Genomic DNA, 19254 nt, shown 5'->3' with positions numbered 1-19254 from the left:
CCTTCATCTCTCTGTTGTTCTAACTCAGACCCTTGTTACCTCTCATTTGCTTTATTTGTAGTAGTCTGACTGCTTTCCTCCATTTGCAGCAATGGGAGTACTGCATGAGGTTTTATTTTTCCAGATTTAGTGAAATATGATTGACAAAATTGTATAAATTTAAGGTATACCACATTGTGATTGACATATACATATATTGTGATATGATTAGAACAATAAAGCTAGTTAACACCTTCATCACCTCACATAGTTACCTATTTTTTATTTTTGTAGTGAGAGCATTTAAGATGTACTCTCTTAGGAAAACTTCAAGTATGTAATATAGTATCATTAACCATTGTCATCATGCTGTACATTAGATACCCAGAACTTACGCATCCTTAACTGAAAGTTTATACCCTTTGACCAGCGTTACCCAATTTCCCCCACCCTCTGCCCCTAGCAGCCACTATTCTATGCTATTTCTGTGAATTCAGCTTTTTAATGTTTACCTCAGTGACACATCTGTAGTAAAGCTTTATTTACCCTCGTAGGAATTTGGTTTGTATCTCTTTTATACCTAGAGTAAATATATAATTGATCATATAAACTGGAATACTTTTTAGAGCAAATTGGGTGGTGAAAAATTAAGCTTAAACATTTTTTGAAATTGTATTGATCAATAACTTTTTTGTTACTATTCTATTTTTTCAAATAAAAATATATATCCAAGTAAATTGATGGAAACATTTAAAAAATTTTTCTTTTCATTGCTTACTTTAATATTTATATTATAAGAATTATGTGTACACAGTGTAATTATTCTTGATTGATTTTTTTATGTATACCAGTAGTATGTATATCTGCATATATCCATGTGCTTTAGTCAGTTTTTTATGAGTATTTGTCTCTAATGTTATGTCACTATGATTTTTCTGAAGGATATTTTTCAAATTATTTTTAAACATTTTAGTCTATTCATAAAATTATCTGAAATCATCAGAATTGCATTTCATGATTACTAAATTTGAAATTGTCAGCATTTTCAATTGACTCTTCTCTGCAGGTCATAATGTTTTTAATGAAGAAAATATTCTCTTAGTAAGCCCATAGCAAGTTGAGCTAAATGGAAATATTCTCAATTCCTTTTTAAAAATATTAACCTATGTACATTTTGTATTCTAAATATCACAGGTACTATCATTTTTGCCTCTCTTTAGAGTATCTTTGTTGTAAAGTATTTATATGAGGAAAAATAAGGTTTTCTTTTTTAACATTTGACAATTTTCAGTGCTGGAAAACTATAGGTATTTTCAGTTACATTTTATTCAGGTACAGAATATAAGTTTATCCAATTCAAATAGGACCTGTATTAAAATAATTTTTCCATATGTCAAGATATTTTAAAACACAGTTTTAGAATTACAAATTACATTTTATACATTATATAATCGCTAATCAATTAATTTGTTCAGCTCTTTTTTTACATTCTGTTTGCAAATTATGATTTCAATAATTGAAATATGCAAAAAGTGTTAAAAATGAAATTTTTTACCATTCATTGAATACTTTGATTAAAGAATTCAAATTTATTTTGAGGAAAGTGCAATGATAATTTATAGAATTGATTTATGAATATATCCAATATTATTGAAAAATACTTGTTTTTATAACCAAGATCAGCTTTTCTTCTTGAAACTTTTCAAAAAGTTTCGTTATGTTCAACATTATATTTCTGCTTCTGTATACACTACAGTGTGCCCACCACCAAAAAGTTAGTTTCCTTTTTTATGCATTTTGCCCTCCCTACACCTCTTTCCCTTTGATAACCACTACTCTGTTGTCTGTATCTACAGAGTTTGCTTTGGTTTGTTCATTTACTTTGTTTTTCAGTCAGTTTGTTTTTCATATGAGTGAAATTATATGGTATTTGTCTTTCTCCATCTGACATTTCACTGAGTATAAAACCCTCAAGGTCCATCTATGTTCTTGCAAGTAGCAAGGTTTCATCTTTTTATGGCTGAGTAGTATTCCATTGTATATGTAAACAACATCTTTATCTTTTCTTCTATCCATGGGCACTTGAGTTGTTTCCATAACTTAGCCATTATAAATAATGCTGCAATGAACATAGGGGTGCATATATCTTTTTGAATCAGTGTTTTTATTTTCTTTGGATAAATACCCAGGAGTGGAATTGCTGGATCATATGGTAGGTAGTTCTATATTTAACTTTTTGAAGAACTTCCATCCTTTTTTCCATAGCATTATATTCCCACCAACAATGCACAAGGATTCCTTTTTCTGCAAATCCTCCCTAGCATTTGTTATTTGTTGCCTTTTTAATGATAGTCATTCTGAGAGGTGTGAGATGATATCTCACTGTGGTTTTGATTTGCATTTCCCAAATAATTAGTGATGTTGAATGTCTTTCAGTGTGCATGTTGACCATCTGTACGTCTTATTTGGGAAAATGTGTATTCAAGTCCTCTGCCCATTTTTTAATCAGGTTGGCTTTTGGTTTTTAAGTTCTACGAGTTCTTTACATATGCTGGACATTAACCTCTTCATCAGACATATGATTTGCAAATATCTTCTTCTATTCAGTAAGTTGTCTTTTCGTTTTGTTGATGGTGTCCTTTGCTTTGCAGAAGTTCTTTAATTTGATGTAGTACCATTTGTTTATTTTTTCTTTTGTTTCCCTTGCCTGAGGAGACATATCCAAAGAGTTATTGCTAAGGCCAATATCAAAGGGTGTATTGCCTGTCTTTTCTTCTAGGAGTTTTATGGTTTCAGTTCTTACATTTAAGTCCGATCCATTTTGAGTTGATCTATTTGTATGGTGTGAGATAGTGGTCTAGTGTTATTGCATGTGGCGGTCCAGTTTTCCAAAGTCATTTACTTAAGGGACTGTCTTTTTTTCATTGTATGATCTTTGTTCCTTGTCCATATATGTGTGGGTTTATTTCTGGGCTCTCAATTCCATTTCATTGATCTATGTGTCTGGTTTTTTTAAAATACTATACTGTTTTGATTAGTATAACTTCATAATATATTTTGAAATCAGGGAGTATTATACCTTAAGCTTTGTTCTTTTTTTCTCAGGATTGCTTTAGCTGTTTGAGGTCTTTTGTGGTTCCATACAGATTTTAGAATTTTTAGTTCCCTTTCGGTGAAAGACATCATTGGGATTTTGATAGGGGTTGCATTGAATCTGTAGATTGTTTTAAGTAATATGGACATTTTAACAATGTTAATTCTTCCACTCTATGGGCATGAAATATTTTTCCATTTCTTTGTGTCATCTTCAATTTCATTCAACAATGTTTTACAGTTTTCAGGTGTCCAAGTCTTTAGCCTCCTGGGTTAAATTTATTCCTAGATATTTCCTTCTTTTTTGTTGAAATTGTAAATGGGATTGTTTTCTCATTTCTCTTTTAACAAGCTCATTGTTAGCATATAGAAACACAACAGATTTTTGTGTATTGATTCATATCCTGCAGCCTTATTATATTTGTTTATTATTGCTAATAACATTTTGCGGGAGTCTTTAGGGTTTTCTCTATGTAAAATTATATCTTTCACAAATAGTGGCAGTTTTATTTCTTCCTTTTCAGTTTGGATCCCTTTTATTTCTTTTTTTGCCTAATTGCTCTGACTATGTCTCCCAATACTGTGTTGAACAAAGGTAGTAAAAGTGGACATTCTTGTCTTGTTCCTGGTCTTGGAGGAATAACTCTTTTTTTTTTTTTTTTTTTTTTTTTACTACTGAGGATGATGTTTTCAGTAGGTAATGCGACAGCACAGGTTTTTGGTCACTCTAACCTGAGCTCCCTCTAGTATATTTGAAAATAAGCATTTTCCACCCTCCACCACCTCTGTCAGTGGTGTAGCCTGGTGCCTTCATTGTCACTGTTTGTGACTCTGTGGTTGTTGGTTCCTTACTGCTGCCAGAGACACCACCTGGGGCACTGGGATGGTGGGCGCTTCCACTGTTCCAGGATCTCCTGAGTCACAGGCTCCTCCACCGCAGAGGGAGGGAGAGAATGGGTGGCTGGGAAGCCAGGATGGCAGATGCCTCTGCTGTGTCTGGTACTGTTAGGTTCACGGTGCACCAACTGGGGTGAGCCAGAGTTGTGGGCACCTCCCCAACTGGAAGACGGGGTTGCAGGTCACTTTGCCATTGCTGCCCAGTTCTCTGTAGGTGCAGGCGCTGCTGTGGCTGGGAGGCTAGAGCTGTGTGCAATGCCTCCTCTGATGCTACCAGGTTCTCTGAGGCTCCAGACTCAGCAGAGCAGCCACGGATAGGGGTCTGGGATCACAGGGCCTGCCTCTGCTGTCCTCCCAATTCCATGTCCCCTGTGTGTTCCAACCCGTCCAACTTTGGCTGGACAGATGTGTGGAATTCTCTGGCATCCTGGTGTGTTGTCCAGAGTCAGCTTTGTTAGGTTGTGGATGTTTTACTGGTTGTAGAATAAAGGGGAGAGAAAAAGGGAGAATCTCATGCTACCATGATGCTGATGTCACCCACTAATTAGTCTTAATTTCAGAATATTTGTCACCTAAAATTACTGTGCTATTTGCTTTACTGAGATAAATTGATTGTCTTCTTCTCACCTTTAAATTGTACAATTGCTTAGAAGAATTCCTAGCTAGAACACTTTGTGACTGTCCTTTTTATTAGCTCTCAATTTTCATAAGGTTTAGTTTAATTTTGAATTAAGTTTAAGTACTATAGATTTAATATACTATTTCCAAACAAGATTGGAATACAATTTGCTGGTGTGTTTCAGAAAAAACTAGGTTTTAGATTCATTATATATTTTTTTACCTGGCTTTATTTCATATCTGGATTTCATATCTCATACTCTTTTCCCCTTCTTTCTTCTGATAACTTCTCACCCAGTGAACTGTTCTCAGCAAAAGTAGAAAACTAGCCATGGACTTGGTGTGCATGCGATGCAAGAAAAAAGAATGTACTTCGCAATCAGAAGGTCTAGATATAGTTCTCTCTCTCTCTTTTTTTTTTTTACTTACTAACCTAACAAAGATGAAAAGGTTACACAATTTACTGAACTTCAGTTTCCTAATCCACTAAAAGAAAATATGTAATAATTAACTTGCTTATTTTATAGGGTCACTGTAACATTCAAAGGAATGATACTTATGAGTTCATGAATGTATTTGTGAATGTCAGTGCATCAAAAATGTGTGGAATTTGGAAGGCCACTATTGATTTATCCTCTTTTTTCCTCTTTATTAATATAAGGCTTATTTCTGAAAGTTTGCTCCATTCACATTCTCCATTTAAATATATCATTCTTAGCACTAGTGGAAGAACAGGAAGAGTTTTCAGTGCCAAAGCCCTTCCCATGATCTCTGTAAGATATATCATAACTAAGTTAGAAACGTGTATTACAGAGTGAAAAAACTAAAAAGCACTTGTCTGATGCATAAATCGGGTAGTATACCCAGGCCAAATATTTAATTTTATTAAAAATCAAACATTATGCTTTAAAAACATATGTCTTTATCTTTGTAAATCTACATCTTTTTATTTAATTTTGCTTTATATAATTTTAATACACTGAGACAAACCACTTTTTAAATTTTTTGATATTTAATCTTTCTTCTTTTTTTCTATTATTTACTAATTACAGGCAATTATATTTCCCAAACTCACTTTGGATAGATAAACACCTTGTGGTTAATTCCTTTTGCATTTTTACTGAGTTTATCATATTTAGTTTCTGTGTATTTTGATGTATTTTTATTTGATTCATTTCAGCCAAATTTTATGAGTTCACTCTCATAATCCCTAGCTTTTGGTAATATCCTGGCTGTTACCTATGTTATTAGCCTTACTTGCTTGCAAATTTTAAAGTGCTTTATTAAAAAATGAACTTCTTCTGGCATAAATTTTCCTTAATTAATTATTTAAATATATATGAAAGCTGGAAGAAAAAAGATGATAAATAGATAATTTAGATATATACACATTCATATATGAGAAGTTAAGATATACAAACATTGAATTAAAATTTATAATAATTGAATAATATAATTGAATAATAGATTTCTTAAAAGGAGAAAGAAACAGGAGAGGAGAAATATTTAAAGGAACAATAAATGCAATTTTCCTAGTATTTAACAAAGATGAAAAAAACCTCAGATTGGTACTGCCCATAGAATATCCAACATGAAAGATAAAAAATCACTGTTTAACAGCAAGTGAGGTATAAAAATAAACAAAAATATTTTTGAAGTATTAAAGTAAAAGAACATAGACCCTAGAATTTTATATTTAACCAAATGGTTGTTTGACTATAAGGATATATATTCTCAAGCATGTAGGTTTTCAAAATATTTGGCACATACAGACTAACATTGAAAGGAGTTTCGAAAGAATTACTTAAATTATATATATGTATAAAATTTATATACACACACAAAATATATATATATATATGTATATGTATATGCACATACAGACACCCACATCAGAGATCAGTGTACCTAAATACATAAAGCAAACACTGACACAACAGAAGGGAGAAATAGACAGCAATATAATACTAGTAGAAGATTTTCATATCTCATTTTAAATAGTGGCCAGAACACCCAGATAGAAGATTAATAAGGAAATGGAGAACTTGAAAAACACTATAGACCAAATTGACCTGAAAAAAATACACAAAACATTTCACCCACCAACAGCAAAATACACATTCATTTTAAGTGCACACATACCTTTGTCCAAGATAAATTGCACATTAGGTCACAAAATAAGTTTCAACAAATTTAAGAAGACTGATATCACACCAAGTATCTTTTCAGCCCACAGAATGAAGCTAGAACTCAATAGCAGAGCGAAACTGGGAAATTCACAAATACGTGAAAATTAAGCAACACACTTTTGAGCAACAGTATGTCAAAGAATTAGAAAAGGAGATTAGAAAATACCTCAAGATAAGTGAAAATGAAGTCACAACATACTAAAGCATACGGGATGTACCAAAAAGAGTATTAAGAAGGAAGTTCATAGTGATTAACTACATTTAAAACAAAACAAAACAAAAAAGAAGAGCTCAAATCAGCCACCTAACTTTATATCTCAATGACCTGTACAGTGATTTCATTCACACAATGCATAGCAAGGTGGCAACAAACTGGCTGAAGAAATAAAACTGCCAGAGTGGTCCCTTCCAGCACGTTTGGAGAAGAGCTTCAAGTTCCCAGTTGGCAGTGTGTTTAAAGAAAGTTAATTGCAGCCCAGTAATAAAGACCAGAGGAGTAATAACAATAATAGTAGCCAGCATTTATTGAGCACTTACTATATGCCAGACACTGTTCTAGTGTTTTACTTCTATTAGTGGATTTATTCCTTACCATAATTCTGTCAGCCAGATGCTATTATTTCCCTTTCACAGATGAAAAGAATTAGATACAGAGAGGGCAAATGACTTCCTCTAGGGGGAAAATATGTATTTTTACAGGTTTTGGAGATTAGGACCTGGACATCTTTGAGTGCCATTACTCTGCATACCTATGAATATGTTAAGTTACATGGCAAGGGGGAATTAAGGTTACAAATGGATTTAAGGTTGCTAATCAGATGACTTTAAAGAGATTATCCTGAATTATCCCCATAAACTCAATGTAGTCACAAGGGTCTTTAAATGTGGGAGAGGGAGACAAAAGAGTCAGTGTTAATGTGATGCAAAGGGAGAAATATACTTGACCAACCATCACTAGCTTTGAATATGGAAGAGAGTTATTACCTAAGAACTTTGGCAGTTTCTGGAAGTTGGAAAAGGAAAGGAAATGATTTGTCCCCTAGAGTCTCCAGAAGGGAATACAGCCCTGCCAGCACTTTGATTTTAGTCCATTGAGACCAATTTCAGACTTCTCAACTTCAGAACTGTAAGATTATTATAAACTTGTAATAAATTTGTGTTGTTTTACTCCATTTGCACACACATGCGCACACACATATACTTAATGTGTGCATTTGTGTGTCAGTGTTAGGTGGTGATAAATGCTATGAAAAAAGTCAATTTGGCTCAATAGTTATGGGTAGGAAATGCTGTTATTATATATGAAGTGGTCAGAAAGAGGTACTGTGTAAACAGAGATTTGAATGGGATGAAAGAACAAGATGTCTTGACTAGAACATTTCAGACGAGGAAACAGCAGGTACAAGCTTCTCCAAGTCAGAAGTGCACTTGGCGTTCTTGAGAAATAGCCAAAAGGCTAATATGGCTGGAGGAAGGTGAACCAGAGGAAAACTGTGGAATATGGATAGCGTTGTGGTTACAAATGGGGTAGTTACCCTAATTATATCTGGAAGTGAAGTGGGAATAAAGGTATAATGAGAGAACTTTTATTTTGCCCTAATATTTATGTCTTTCGACAATGATGCATTACTTTTGTGTTTTTAAAGAATTTTCATCACAACACAGTGGTACAAGAAATCTGAAATGCAGAAATGACAAGTGTCAAGATAACAGCTCTACTGTCAGGTTTATGTAATAACCTCCTTGATTCAGCTTAAAAATTGAAGGAAAGGAAATTGAAAGAATCAAAATACGTTGTTGTTATTCAAAATCATTATCTGTTTGCTCTTTTGCACATTTCTCCCTGCTAAGCCTGTGTATGCATTAGTAACAACACGTGTATTTGTGTGTGAGCACGTGCATATTTTGCTTGAAACTAAATTATTTGGTGTGAAGGTGAATTTTTAGAAGCACAGAATGAGGAAGAGGATTAAATAGCCCACTTATAAATTCATGCTTACCAGGACATCTTGAGTTACTTTAGCAATATGTAGTACAATCGAAATCATGGGATCTGGAATTAAACTGCGTGAGTTCAGACCTCAACTCCACCACTTATGAGCTTAGGGATAGAAAAGAAAGTCATTTGCCCTCTCTAAGTTTTTTGGATTTTTTTTTTTAATCTGTAAAAGGGAGATAATAGCATCTGGCTGACTGAATTGTGGTAAGGAATAAATCCACTACTTGTAAAACACTCGAATAGTGTCTGGATACAGTAAGTGCTCACTAAAAATGTTAGCTACTATTATTGTTATTGCTTCTCTGATCTTTATTACTGGGCTGCAATTCACTTTCTTTAAACACACTGCCAACTTGCTAACTCGAAGCTCTTCTCCAGATATGCTGCAAAGGGACCACTCTGGCAATTTTATTTGCTTCAGCTAGGTTGTTGTCACCTTGTACGCATGTGCAAATGAAATCACTGTAACCATCAACGTTTAAAAGCAAATTAATCCAACACACCATAATAGCTCTAGGCAGCAGAGGTACAGCTGCATTAGCTAGTACTTTCTCCTGGTGACTGCTGTTCTGCTTAAATATTATTTAACTATTTCATCAGAACAGACTTCACCAGTAATCTCTGAAAATAAACAGATTTCATGTTCTCTGGACGAAGTTAAAACAGACCTTATATAACATGACTGCAGTTGAGTCTAATCTCTGATCTTTATTCAGCTAGATAAAACTACAACTTTAAGGAAAACACTTTAAATATTGATCAAAGGAAGGCTGACTGATTTTTTTTTCCCTCTAGTCTTCCCTAGAGGAAGTTTAAAGGCTTTGCTTTAGGCTCAAGAGTTTTCCATCTACAGCATAGATGATTTGGGGTAAACTTCTCAATTTCCTGGAGCCTTGGTTGCCTTAACACTGTGCTCAAGGAGTATTTTTTTCCCTATCTAAGAAAATCCCAATGCAGACTATATCATTTAGTGTCCCACTGTTTTGTGACAAAAGCAAGAGACAGAATTACTACTTTTACCAGCTTGCATATGGAAAAATTAAATGGCTTTCCTAAATCATCAATTAGGTCTCTGGGCTAGGTCTTTTGGTTGTTTTTATGGGCCTTTTCTCATAAGACTGTATTATTTGAGTTATTAGAATAAAAAATGCTGTTCTCTCAAAAAAATAATTTGAGTAAGTCAAGACCACAAGTGAATCACAAGGCTGATTAACTTCTCTGTTTATAAGTCAAATGTGAAAATATTTTTTTACATATTATCCATTACACAGAGACTGCTTTTATTTTAATCACATCTAAAAGTATCTTTTGATCCATCAAGAATCAGAAAAAAGATATCAAAATCTTTCCAAATTTTCGACATTAATAAACTCTTAACCATCAGAAATATCACCAAAGAAATATTTTTTTTTTCAGATTTAAAGACTGATTTAAATCAAGATATAGATCATCCTGTTACTATGTTAATATATGCTTCAGTTGAAAACTCTACTTTGAAGTAAAATGTTCTTTTAAAACACTGGCTGCCTTTTCTTTAAATAAAAATTCTCCCTTCACTTATTTCAGTTTGAAAACATGAAACTCATTCCACCTTGAATCCATCGCAGTAGAATCTAGTTTTCCTTTTTTCTGAAGGCTGTATCTCTGCCATCTTCAAATGTTGGTTTTGGTCCATCACTGAACTGCAGCGAGCATGTGAATGCTTTCAGTTGTTGTCGATGTTTGATTCGAAATGATTGCCTTTTTGGGGAGAAAAAGTATAATTTATCTCACTGTACACAATAACAGTATTCAGTTCAGAAATAAATGCTGCAGGATCAACATCGATCATCAGCAAGTCCACTAATATTCATTCAAGGTCTGCTGTGTCCTGAGCACTGGGCTAGGGAAACTTGGGACACAAAAGGAGGGGAGAAAAACCACACACACATACACAAATGCCTAGCTTTAGTGAGACTGTAATTTAGGAAGATAAATGTATGGAGAAAAACTTGAAACAACAAATAAATCAGGTAATATACAATCACACACTCTATTAGATTAGATTAATTAATATTTTATTGATTGTTTAGATTAAATTAGTAATTATTTGTCAGAGATAAAATTTTATTATATTTTCTGTATATCTACATTATAAGATTTAGGGAGGCAAATGTAGGTTTCATCCATGTGTATAGTTTTGCAAAGTGCCAGACAGTGCCTTGCATGTAGTAGATAGACAAAAATGGATAGCAAAATAATAGAATGAATTGTAATGAGTGGCTTAAAAATGTTTTATAGAAGAGATACCTTTGGAACCAGGCTCAAAAAGTAGGTAGAGTTTGGATTTGTTAAAAAGAGTCTGGTGTGCTCTAAGTACCTCTCAGAGAGCCTGCTCAACCTTACCACCATTGTGATTCCACTTTATTTTAATTTTGTTCATTTATTACAAAAAGAAAATATGTGCATGTAGTTGAAAACACGAAAGATCAAAAAAGACATATGGGAAAGATTTTTCCTCTAACTCTCATTCCCCAGCATTCAGTTTCTCTTTCTGAGGATCAGTATCATTAACTTCTAAAAAATCTTATCCAGAAATATGGTAGGCATTTGTAACTAACACAAATGGCAGCATACCATTAATCCTGTTCTCTTTTTGCTCTGCTGTATATATTCAACTTCATATTAATAAATAACTTCCTCTGTTTTCTTATGGTTACAGGGTATTCCATTGTCCATTGGTATCTACCTAGTTTGATGTCTAGGTAGGACCTAATTTAGATTAGTTTGCATCTGGTTATTTCATATTAGAAAATTTTCTTAAGAAGTCTGTTTATTGATGTGTGATCATTTCTGTAGGATAAATTCCTACAAGTGAAGTTTTGGAGTCAAATGTACAAGGAATTACAATTTTGAATGTTAAGTCCCTATTTTAAAGACTAGTAAAGTGAATCAGCTTGCTCCTTAGATTCGCTCTTTTTTTTAATGGAATAGTGGGTTCTTCACTGAGGTTGAGAAAATGTATTCTTAATCATTCATATGTGCAGAATACATATTTATGTACCCAGAATATCCATGTTTATACAGAAACACAAATAAGCATAGATGTATGACTATTAATAAGGCACTAATTATACAATGCAGTTAATATATGTTATATATACAGCTGGTTCTCATTATTTGCAGTAGTTGTGTTCTCCAAAGTCCCTGCAAACACAGAGGCAGCAGACACTAAACACTGCTGCTAGGGGAAATACGGAGTCCGTTCCTGTGTATCTGAGGTCACAACATTTTTGTCAACCATTCAATACATAACCTGGTTTTATGTCTGTTTCTGTGTTAAGACCCCTTATTTAATTTATATTATTGACCTAGTGTCATTGAATTTGTGGCTAGTCACACTCTGCAGCTCACGCCTGAGGGAAGCTTATGTAACTCATGTATTTTTTTTCCATCAGGCACATAACAGCTTTCTTAAACTTAGGAACGCTGCGCAGCATTTCAGCGCTTCGCTAGAGAGTCGTCTGAACAGCAAAATCACCAACAAAAAGCACAAAACTGAAAAAAAAAAAAAAAAAGCATTAAGTAGACTGTGAAAAGGGCAGTTGTTTATGAGAGCTGAAGCAAGTAAGCATGGTCCTCCCTTGTCCGACTTCAGAACATTCGTGTGAGACAACTCAAATTTTTTGCCACTCTGGGCAGGTATATGAATGACCATGAAAAAGCAGCAGTATTGATCTGGGGGTTACAGATCGATTTTAGTGAGTAGGAAAATTCACAAATACCAAATCCACAAATAATGAGGATCAACTGGGTATTTTATTTATTCCTCTCTTCAACAAGGATTTATGGAGACTCTGTTATAAATCTGTTAAGTCCATAAGTAGGCATAATGCATATTTAATGGTTAATGTAGAATTGTAGAAATGATCACTACCTGAACACATTATCCCTTGTGTATATATGAGCAGATGTGTCTTACATATGAATGCAGAAACCCACACCAATGTACATCTAAGTGAATCCCACTTATCTACTTCAAGTATGTGCTCCATACATACACCTGTGCCTGTTCAGTTACTGAATGAAGTGGAGTGAGGAGAGAATCAGTAATCTGGTGGTCCCAAAGTCACTGGCAGCCTTTTGGTAAATCGTATGTCATTTTTTTCACTTGAGTATCTCCTTATCTTTCTTCAAGACTTAAATGTTAGGAAATCCTTTTTCACCACTCAATTGCAGAATTGCAAATCTGAATGATCTTAAAGGTGGATAGTCACCCTTTAGCTTTAGTTTCGTGTTTGTCTGGTTGGTTGGGTTGGCTACTGAAAAAGTATTCCCGAATGCTGTTATCTCATCACTCCTATCCTCGTTTATTGCAATTGATTAAATGATTAACCTGTCTCCCATCCTTGTCCCCTTCCTATGTGTATCATATTCATCCTCAGACTCTTTCAGGGGTCCCTTGTACCACACAAAATAAAATCCACATTTCGTATTTGACATTCTTCCCAAAATAACCCAGTCCTTGTTTCTGCTCTTACTTCCCAGTATGCCTGTAAGCGCTTCCCACTACGTGGGACCATTGTCCCAGAAGAAAGGTCTCTGCCTATCTGTATGTTTCTTCTTAACCTATAATGTTCTTCCTCGTCTCTTGTTTGTAATTTTGCCCCCAATCACCCCTCTTAGATTTTTTTCCCATTACTCCCAGTTGAAATAACATTTCCAGCACCCCTGCTCCACTGGAGAATATCCCTTGTAACATAGTCATTATTTTTCCCTGTATTTCCACTGTTTTCCCAGACAGACTACTATCCCACACCTCTCTCCTCCATAATGGGAAAAAATATCCAGGAAAAAAAGTTGGAAATGTAGGTACTTTTACCTCATTTCCAAGAAAGATTAAATTGTAACAAATCACTACAAAGAAGTTAAAAAGTTAGAATGTCACCTTAGGGTTGACGCTAAACACCACACTTTCCACATTGCCATGGCATGTTAAGCCTGACTTGAAGATATTTTAACATTATTTTTCCTCGACATTTTTTTTCTCAGAGCTCTAACCAACTAACATGTAAATGAATTTTGGGAACACAGTATGTTTATAAGACATAAACTACAATATTTTATAGGACAGGCATTCAGACATAGCATCGCAACTCTTCCCTGAATAGAACATCCTGTTTCTGCCTTTTGATTGAGGGGTGGCGTAGAGGGCAGATCTCACCAGCTTCTGCTTATCTGTGCAAGCGTTTACTATCTGAGTGAGCACAGAAAAGCAGGGCAAGCCGAGTGACCCGGTTCCTACCATGTACCTGTGGTACTGAGGAGGGAAAAAGTCTACTAACTTCTTAGACTTTTTCTGGGTCTGTAAATGATGTAAGAGGTTTTTTTTATTTATATATTTTTTATTGAGGTATAATCAGTTTTAATTAAATAAAAATAATAATTAAAAGGGTAGCCACCTTCCTGAATTGGGGAAGGGAACTAATATTTATTGGGTTCTTAGTTTATGCCCGGAACTCTGCTAAGAATTTTTTTCTCATATAATCAGAGATAAAATTATCTAGAAAACCTCTTTCTTTTCTCTCACCTCGAGTAGAACTTGAGTTGAAGCAAGGAAAATAGAGTCAGGTAAGTGGCTCCGAGACACATCCCATTTCTTCATGTTTGCTGACTAACTCTTCACCCCACATTACCCAGTTATGATAGAATCAAAGAAATAGGGAGTAAGTCTACCAATTCTATACAGTGAGTGAAAAGAATTGCCTTGTAGCATATTTTGAGAAGGTAACCAGAAGTACATTTTTTCCAGACCGAAGTTGCACTTGTCCAGAAAGTAACAGGAAGGACCTGGATTTCAAACTTTATTTTTAAATTATAAATATCTGGTTTTCTGTATTTTATTTTCAAAAGTTCATGAACCGGAGGCTCTGCTACCTCTAGAAGTGTGTAGAAGACACAAAGCATAAAGTACATGACATTTATCATGTCTATCAAAACAGTTTTTTTCCTTGAAATTTTTTGTAGTTTCTCACATAGAAGAAACACTGAAATTCAAGAATCTCAGAGGTCCTTACCTGGACTTTGGATCCTACAGGAACAGCAATAGGTCCATCCCTTTATCTGTTGTTGGAGTCTCTTGTTAAATAGTTGGTTGGCTATATTTTTTTTTACAGTCCAATGATGATTAACTACCTTGTTAGGTCATTGTCCAAGGTAAATAGAAGAAAGTTAACCACTTATTCTAAGAATCTTCTCTGCATTCCTATATTTTGTTATGTTAATTATGTTAATCATTTCTCAGAATGTGTAAATTATTTGTATGTAGAAGTTCAAAAATTAAGCTTTATTTCTGAAAATAATTTATATTTGCTTACTCAAGTTGGTTGCATAAGATATTTTTCTCTAAAAATACAAATACAACAGATTATCCAAAGTATTTAAAACTTTTCCACATAGAAAAGATTTCCAGACAATTTTCAAAACTGGTCTACAGGTTACTTTAGCTTTCAAAAGATAAAATATACTCTTTTGCTTGATGCTTGGGTGCAGTTCTAATATGATGTGTCTAGATCCTGGATGTCCCATATGGAACAGTAAAGTACCAATTCATTACAAGATAAGTCTTCTAAGACAAAGTTTTTAATGATAACAAAGGTCAAGGCTACTTTGCACGGGAGATTTCTTATATCAAAGTCTGCAGAAAGAGAGGTCCCATAATTTCCTTCTATTAACTGTGTTTTTAGAGGAGGGGAGGGCTTGACCCAATTGAAAGTTTTTTTGAAGAGGGATGACATTTTGTGCACTCGTTCGTTCATTCACAAGATTCCCTAGAATACATCTACATCCCAGACACTGGGCTCTGTTCTGGAGATGTACTAATGCAAGTAAGATTCAGACACTTCTGACATGAATGAATGGCATATGTTATATGCGTTATATCGTGAATGTCATGTATTATATTTACATGTAATATGCAAAGTATTCTACAGAGAGCACTATACATATTTGTATACATATATATGGCTATTATAGAGAGAGAGCAATGGGAATGAATATATGTACTTACATAAATAGCAATCTGAGGATGCAAATTTGAAAACATTTTTACCTCTTATCACTTCTGCAGGGCCGTTGTTGCTACAGCTGCAACAGTATTTATTTAAGTTCTGAATCTCAGTTATTTGATAGATTAGTTCTATCCTGGTTTATTCTTGGAACTGTTGGAATCCCGGGAAGAACCAGAGCATGGAGAGGAAAGGTTAGGAAGTCTAGTTCCTCAATGAAAGGGAACTGAGAAATGTAGTTCTGGGGCAGGGAAGATCAGGGTCCAGGCTCCCAAATACCCCTCTGCTCAGTCAGAATCTGTAGTTGTCTGGGCCCTGCACCCAGGGGATTCTGATTCAGTTGACCCAAGATTATACTTTTTTAAAATAAGCACTTCGGTAAATTTTTATGTAACACCAGATTTTGAGAACTCCAGTGGCAGAGCTGGAGAACATTTCCAGGTGACTTCGGTACTTCCTTTCCATTTGGAGTCGGCATACAGCTTTGGTGTTCCTGTGCTAATGATTTTCTCTTCAAATTTCTATGCCACGCAAGGCGCATCACCTTGTTTTGAGACAACTATAGAGAAGGATGGTAAAACAGTACAGATTAACTAGAGTGTTTCTAACTCCTAAACTAAAGCTATCTTGTGAAATTCCAGAGGGTTTCCTGAGGTCAAAGAGCCTTTGCCCTTTATTTTTTCTGCGACTGTTTAAGTCCTGAGACTGTTGTTCTTGTGTGACTTGCGGAGGAACAAAAGTAGGGGAAAGACATTGCAACAGTTCTTTCACGATCAATATTTTGCTGACATCCATGGGTCGATAGAATTGTAAAAATTGCTAAAAAGTTGCTAAAAACAACCTTATTGGCATTTACTTCCACTGTTCTGATGATGTCTCTCTTTGAAATCTGATAGACCTTGATGTCAGTTTGTCTCTGCTCCTTGGTAGCAATACGAACTTAAGCAGGTGATCTAAACTTTCTGAGCATTAATATCCATTTCTGTAAAACAGGAAGGCAATACTTGGGGTAAGGATTAAAGAATGTAAAGTGCTCTACACAGTACCTGAAAAATGATAGATTCAATACCTAATACCTAATAAGATTCATTATATGACATTAGTGTATTATAAATATTTAAAGCAATTAATTCATATTATAGGAGTAGAAATAAAATCTCTAAGACATGTACCCAGCAGTTTCTAGTTCCAGAGTGCTCAGATGGGTGCCACAGGCATTCTGGAAGAGGGAGCCTTCAGGTTCAAAGCCAACCTGCAGATGCGTCCCAACACACCTCCCTTGACAGTGGTCTAGAGACAGCTCCAGGAGGCTGTATACTCCTACGAAGAACCCCACGCCTTCCTCCCCACCGACACTGAAGCTCTGGCGCCATCATGTTGAAGCTTACCATGGCCATCATCTCTCTTGTGTTAGTCACCACCACAGGAAGGTCGGGATTCTCTGATCACTCTCATCAGCTCCTGTCTAATCCCCAAGTGGCTCTGCCCACCCCTGTATCTGCCCCTCATTTCCTTTCCCTCCCCCAATCCTGAACCGAGATCCTTCTCTTGAGATTTTTGGAACTCATGGTTAATCACAAGTGGAATTCCCTTTACCTTTAGCCTCTTCCCTGAAACTTCTCTGCTTCACCTTCTTGCTCTAACTTAAACCTGGCCGTTCCCTGAAGACACTGCTTCTCCTGCTGCTGTGATCAGTGAGGGCAGTGTTACTCTCCACGTCGCTCCATGCCAGATGCGCTAGTTTCCAATTTTCCTTCCTTTGCTGCTTCCACGTTCTCTTCTCTGAGACTCTGTCTCTTCTGCTTCTTGGAATCATCCATCAGTCCTTGAGTCACTCCCACTTCTTGGTTCAAACCCAATCTCTCAAAGTACTCCTGCTGTCATAATTATTGATGATTTCAACAACCATGAAGAGAATCCTTCTCACTCTCTGACTTCTTAGTTTTTCAATCTTCTCTTCTCCAGTGGTCTTGCTTCTTCCTGACCAATGGCCTTATCGTAGACTTTGTCACACCGAAACTGCGACCTCTCCATCGTATCACTTGCAAGGATTAAATTTTCACTATCTTGCCAGTTCATGGGCTGTAATACTGTGGACACAGCAATGCTTCCACCAACCAGGATCTATCTGACCATCAGTTGATTCTACCAGAGATGTCACTGTTCCTTATTTCATGCTTTCATTTCCCTCCATATCTAGGTTCAATTTAATGGTCCCATAACCTTTCTTCCATACAGCTTCAAGTCATTTGTGACCCTTTGCATCATTTGAATTGCTTGACAAAACTACAGCCTGGATTGAATCCATTCATCCATGCTGCTGAATGAGGTTGAAGAAAAATGCTCAACCCTATTGACTTTAAATTTATGATCATGAAACCCAAATGGGCCTTTCTTTTGTTCAGGTGTCATGTTGCATTTTCCCAGTCCAAGTCATCTTGATTTTTGAGTAACTTATTTTTTGCCTTCATTTCACTCCTCAAAACTCTTGACACATCCTTTCCCACCTCCACCTTCAGCTGATGACCATTTCACTGACAAAAATGAAGAACAAAACTTCCAAAAGCTCCTTTCACCACATCTGTCTGCCAATAGCATCAGTACCACATACTCTGCCTTGATGAACTGTCTGTATAGCTAAGGCCAAACTCCACTTGTGTGTGCACCAGATTACTTCCTCTTGTGTTCCCAAGGATAGCAGTTTTTCCTTTCTAAAGACATGTTCCCATCACCATATAAACACGCCATCACTTTCCCATCTTCAAAAATCCTTTTTTGGTCCCATTCCCCTTCCAGGTATTACTCTATTTCTGTGCTATTTTCACACTTAAAATTTTTTCATAAAAGGCTTATCTATAATGATTGTTTTCCATTCCTTCCCTCACATTCTCCCTTGAACACACTTCAGTCAAGTTCCCCCCTGCCCCAACTCTTCACTCAAACTACTCTTGCTTAAGTCATAAGTTACCTAAATGCCGCATGTGATGGCATCCTCATCTGACTTGACCTATTAGCAGCATTGTCCAGAGCTAATTATTCCCTCCTGAAAATACTTTCCAGGACACCATCTTTTGTGAGTTTCCTCTTAACTCACTGGCTACTCTATCTTAAGCTCATTTACTAAATCCTTTATATACTTTGACCTCTTAATTAAAGTGTCTCAGGATTTAACTGTTATATTTTGATCATCTCTTTTTTTTCTCATGTCTTAATACTATCTATATGTTGTTAATTCCCAAATTTTTACCTCTGACCAGGACTTCACTCCTGAGCCCTAGATTTTTCCACTACCTGCCCACCATCCCCCTTTACAGGTGTCAGAGGCACCTCATCCTTAATATTTTCCAAGCTCTTCTCATCATCCTCCCTTCCCAGACCTCCTCCCAGAATATTCTCCATCTCAGTAAGCTGTAATTCTATTTTTCTAGTTGCA

At 35.5% G+C, this 19254-nt stretch overlaps 1 protein-coding gene across 1 annotated transcript in view; it reads right to left on the bottom strand.

Annotated features, from left to right (window-relative positions):
- Positions 1-14967, bottom strand: part of LOC105062275 (solute carrier organic anion transporter family member 1B1) — a 57361-nt gene extending 42394 nt beyond the window's left edge. The window contains exons 1-2 of the mRNA XM_010946498.3: positions 14832-14967; positions 10367-10515 (exon numbers count right to left, since the gene is read on the bottom strand). Coding sequence (XP_010944800.1) covers positions 10367-10450 — 84 coding nt within the window. The 5' untranslated portion in view covers positions 10451-10515; positions 14832-14967. The remainder of the gene's footprint in view (positions 1-10366; positions 10516-14831) is intronic.
- Positions 14968-19254: the final 4287 nt, after the last annotated feature.

The sequence above is a fragment of the Camelus bactrianus genome, chromosome 34 (assembly GCF_048773025.1).
Source record: "Camelus bactrianus isolate YW-2024 breed Bactrian camel chromosome 34, ASM4877302v1, whole genome shotgun sequence".
Classification (NCBI taxonomy): domain Eukaryota; kingdom Metazoa; phylum Chordata; class Mammalia; order Artiodactyla; family Camelidae; genus Camelus; species Camelus bactrianus.
Note: the sequence above shows the minus strand (reverse complement) of the source record. Positions and strands in the feature narration are given on the sequence as shown.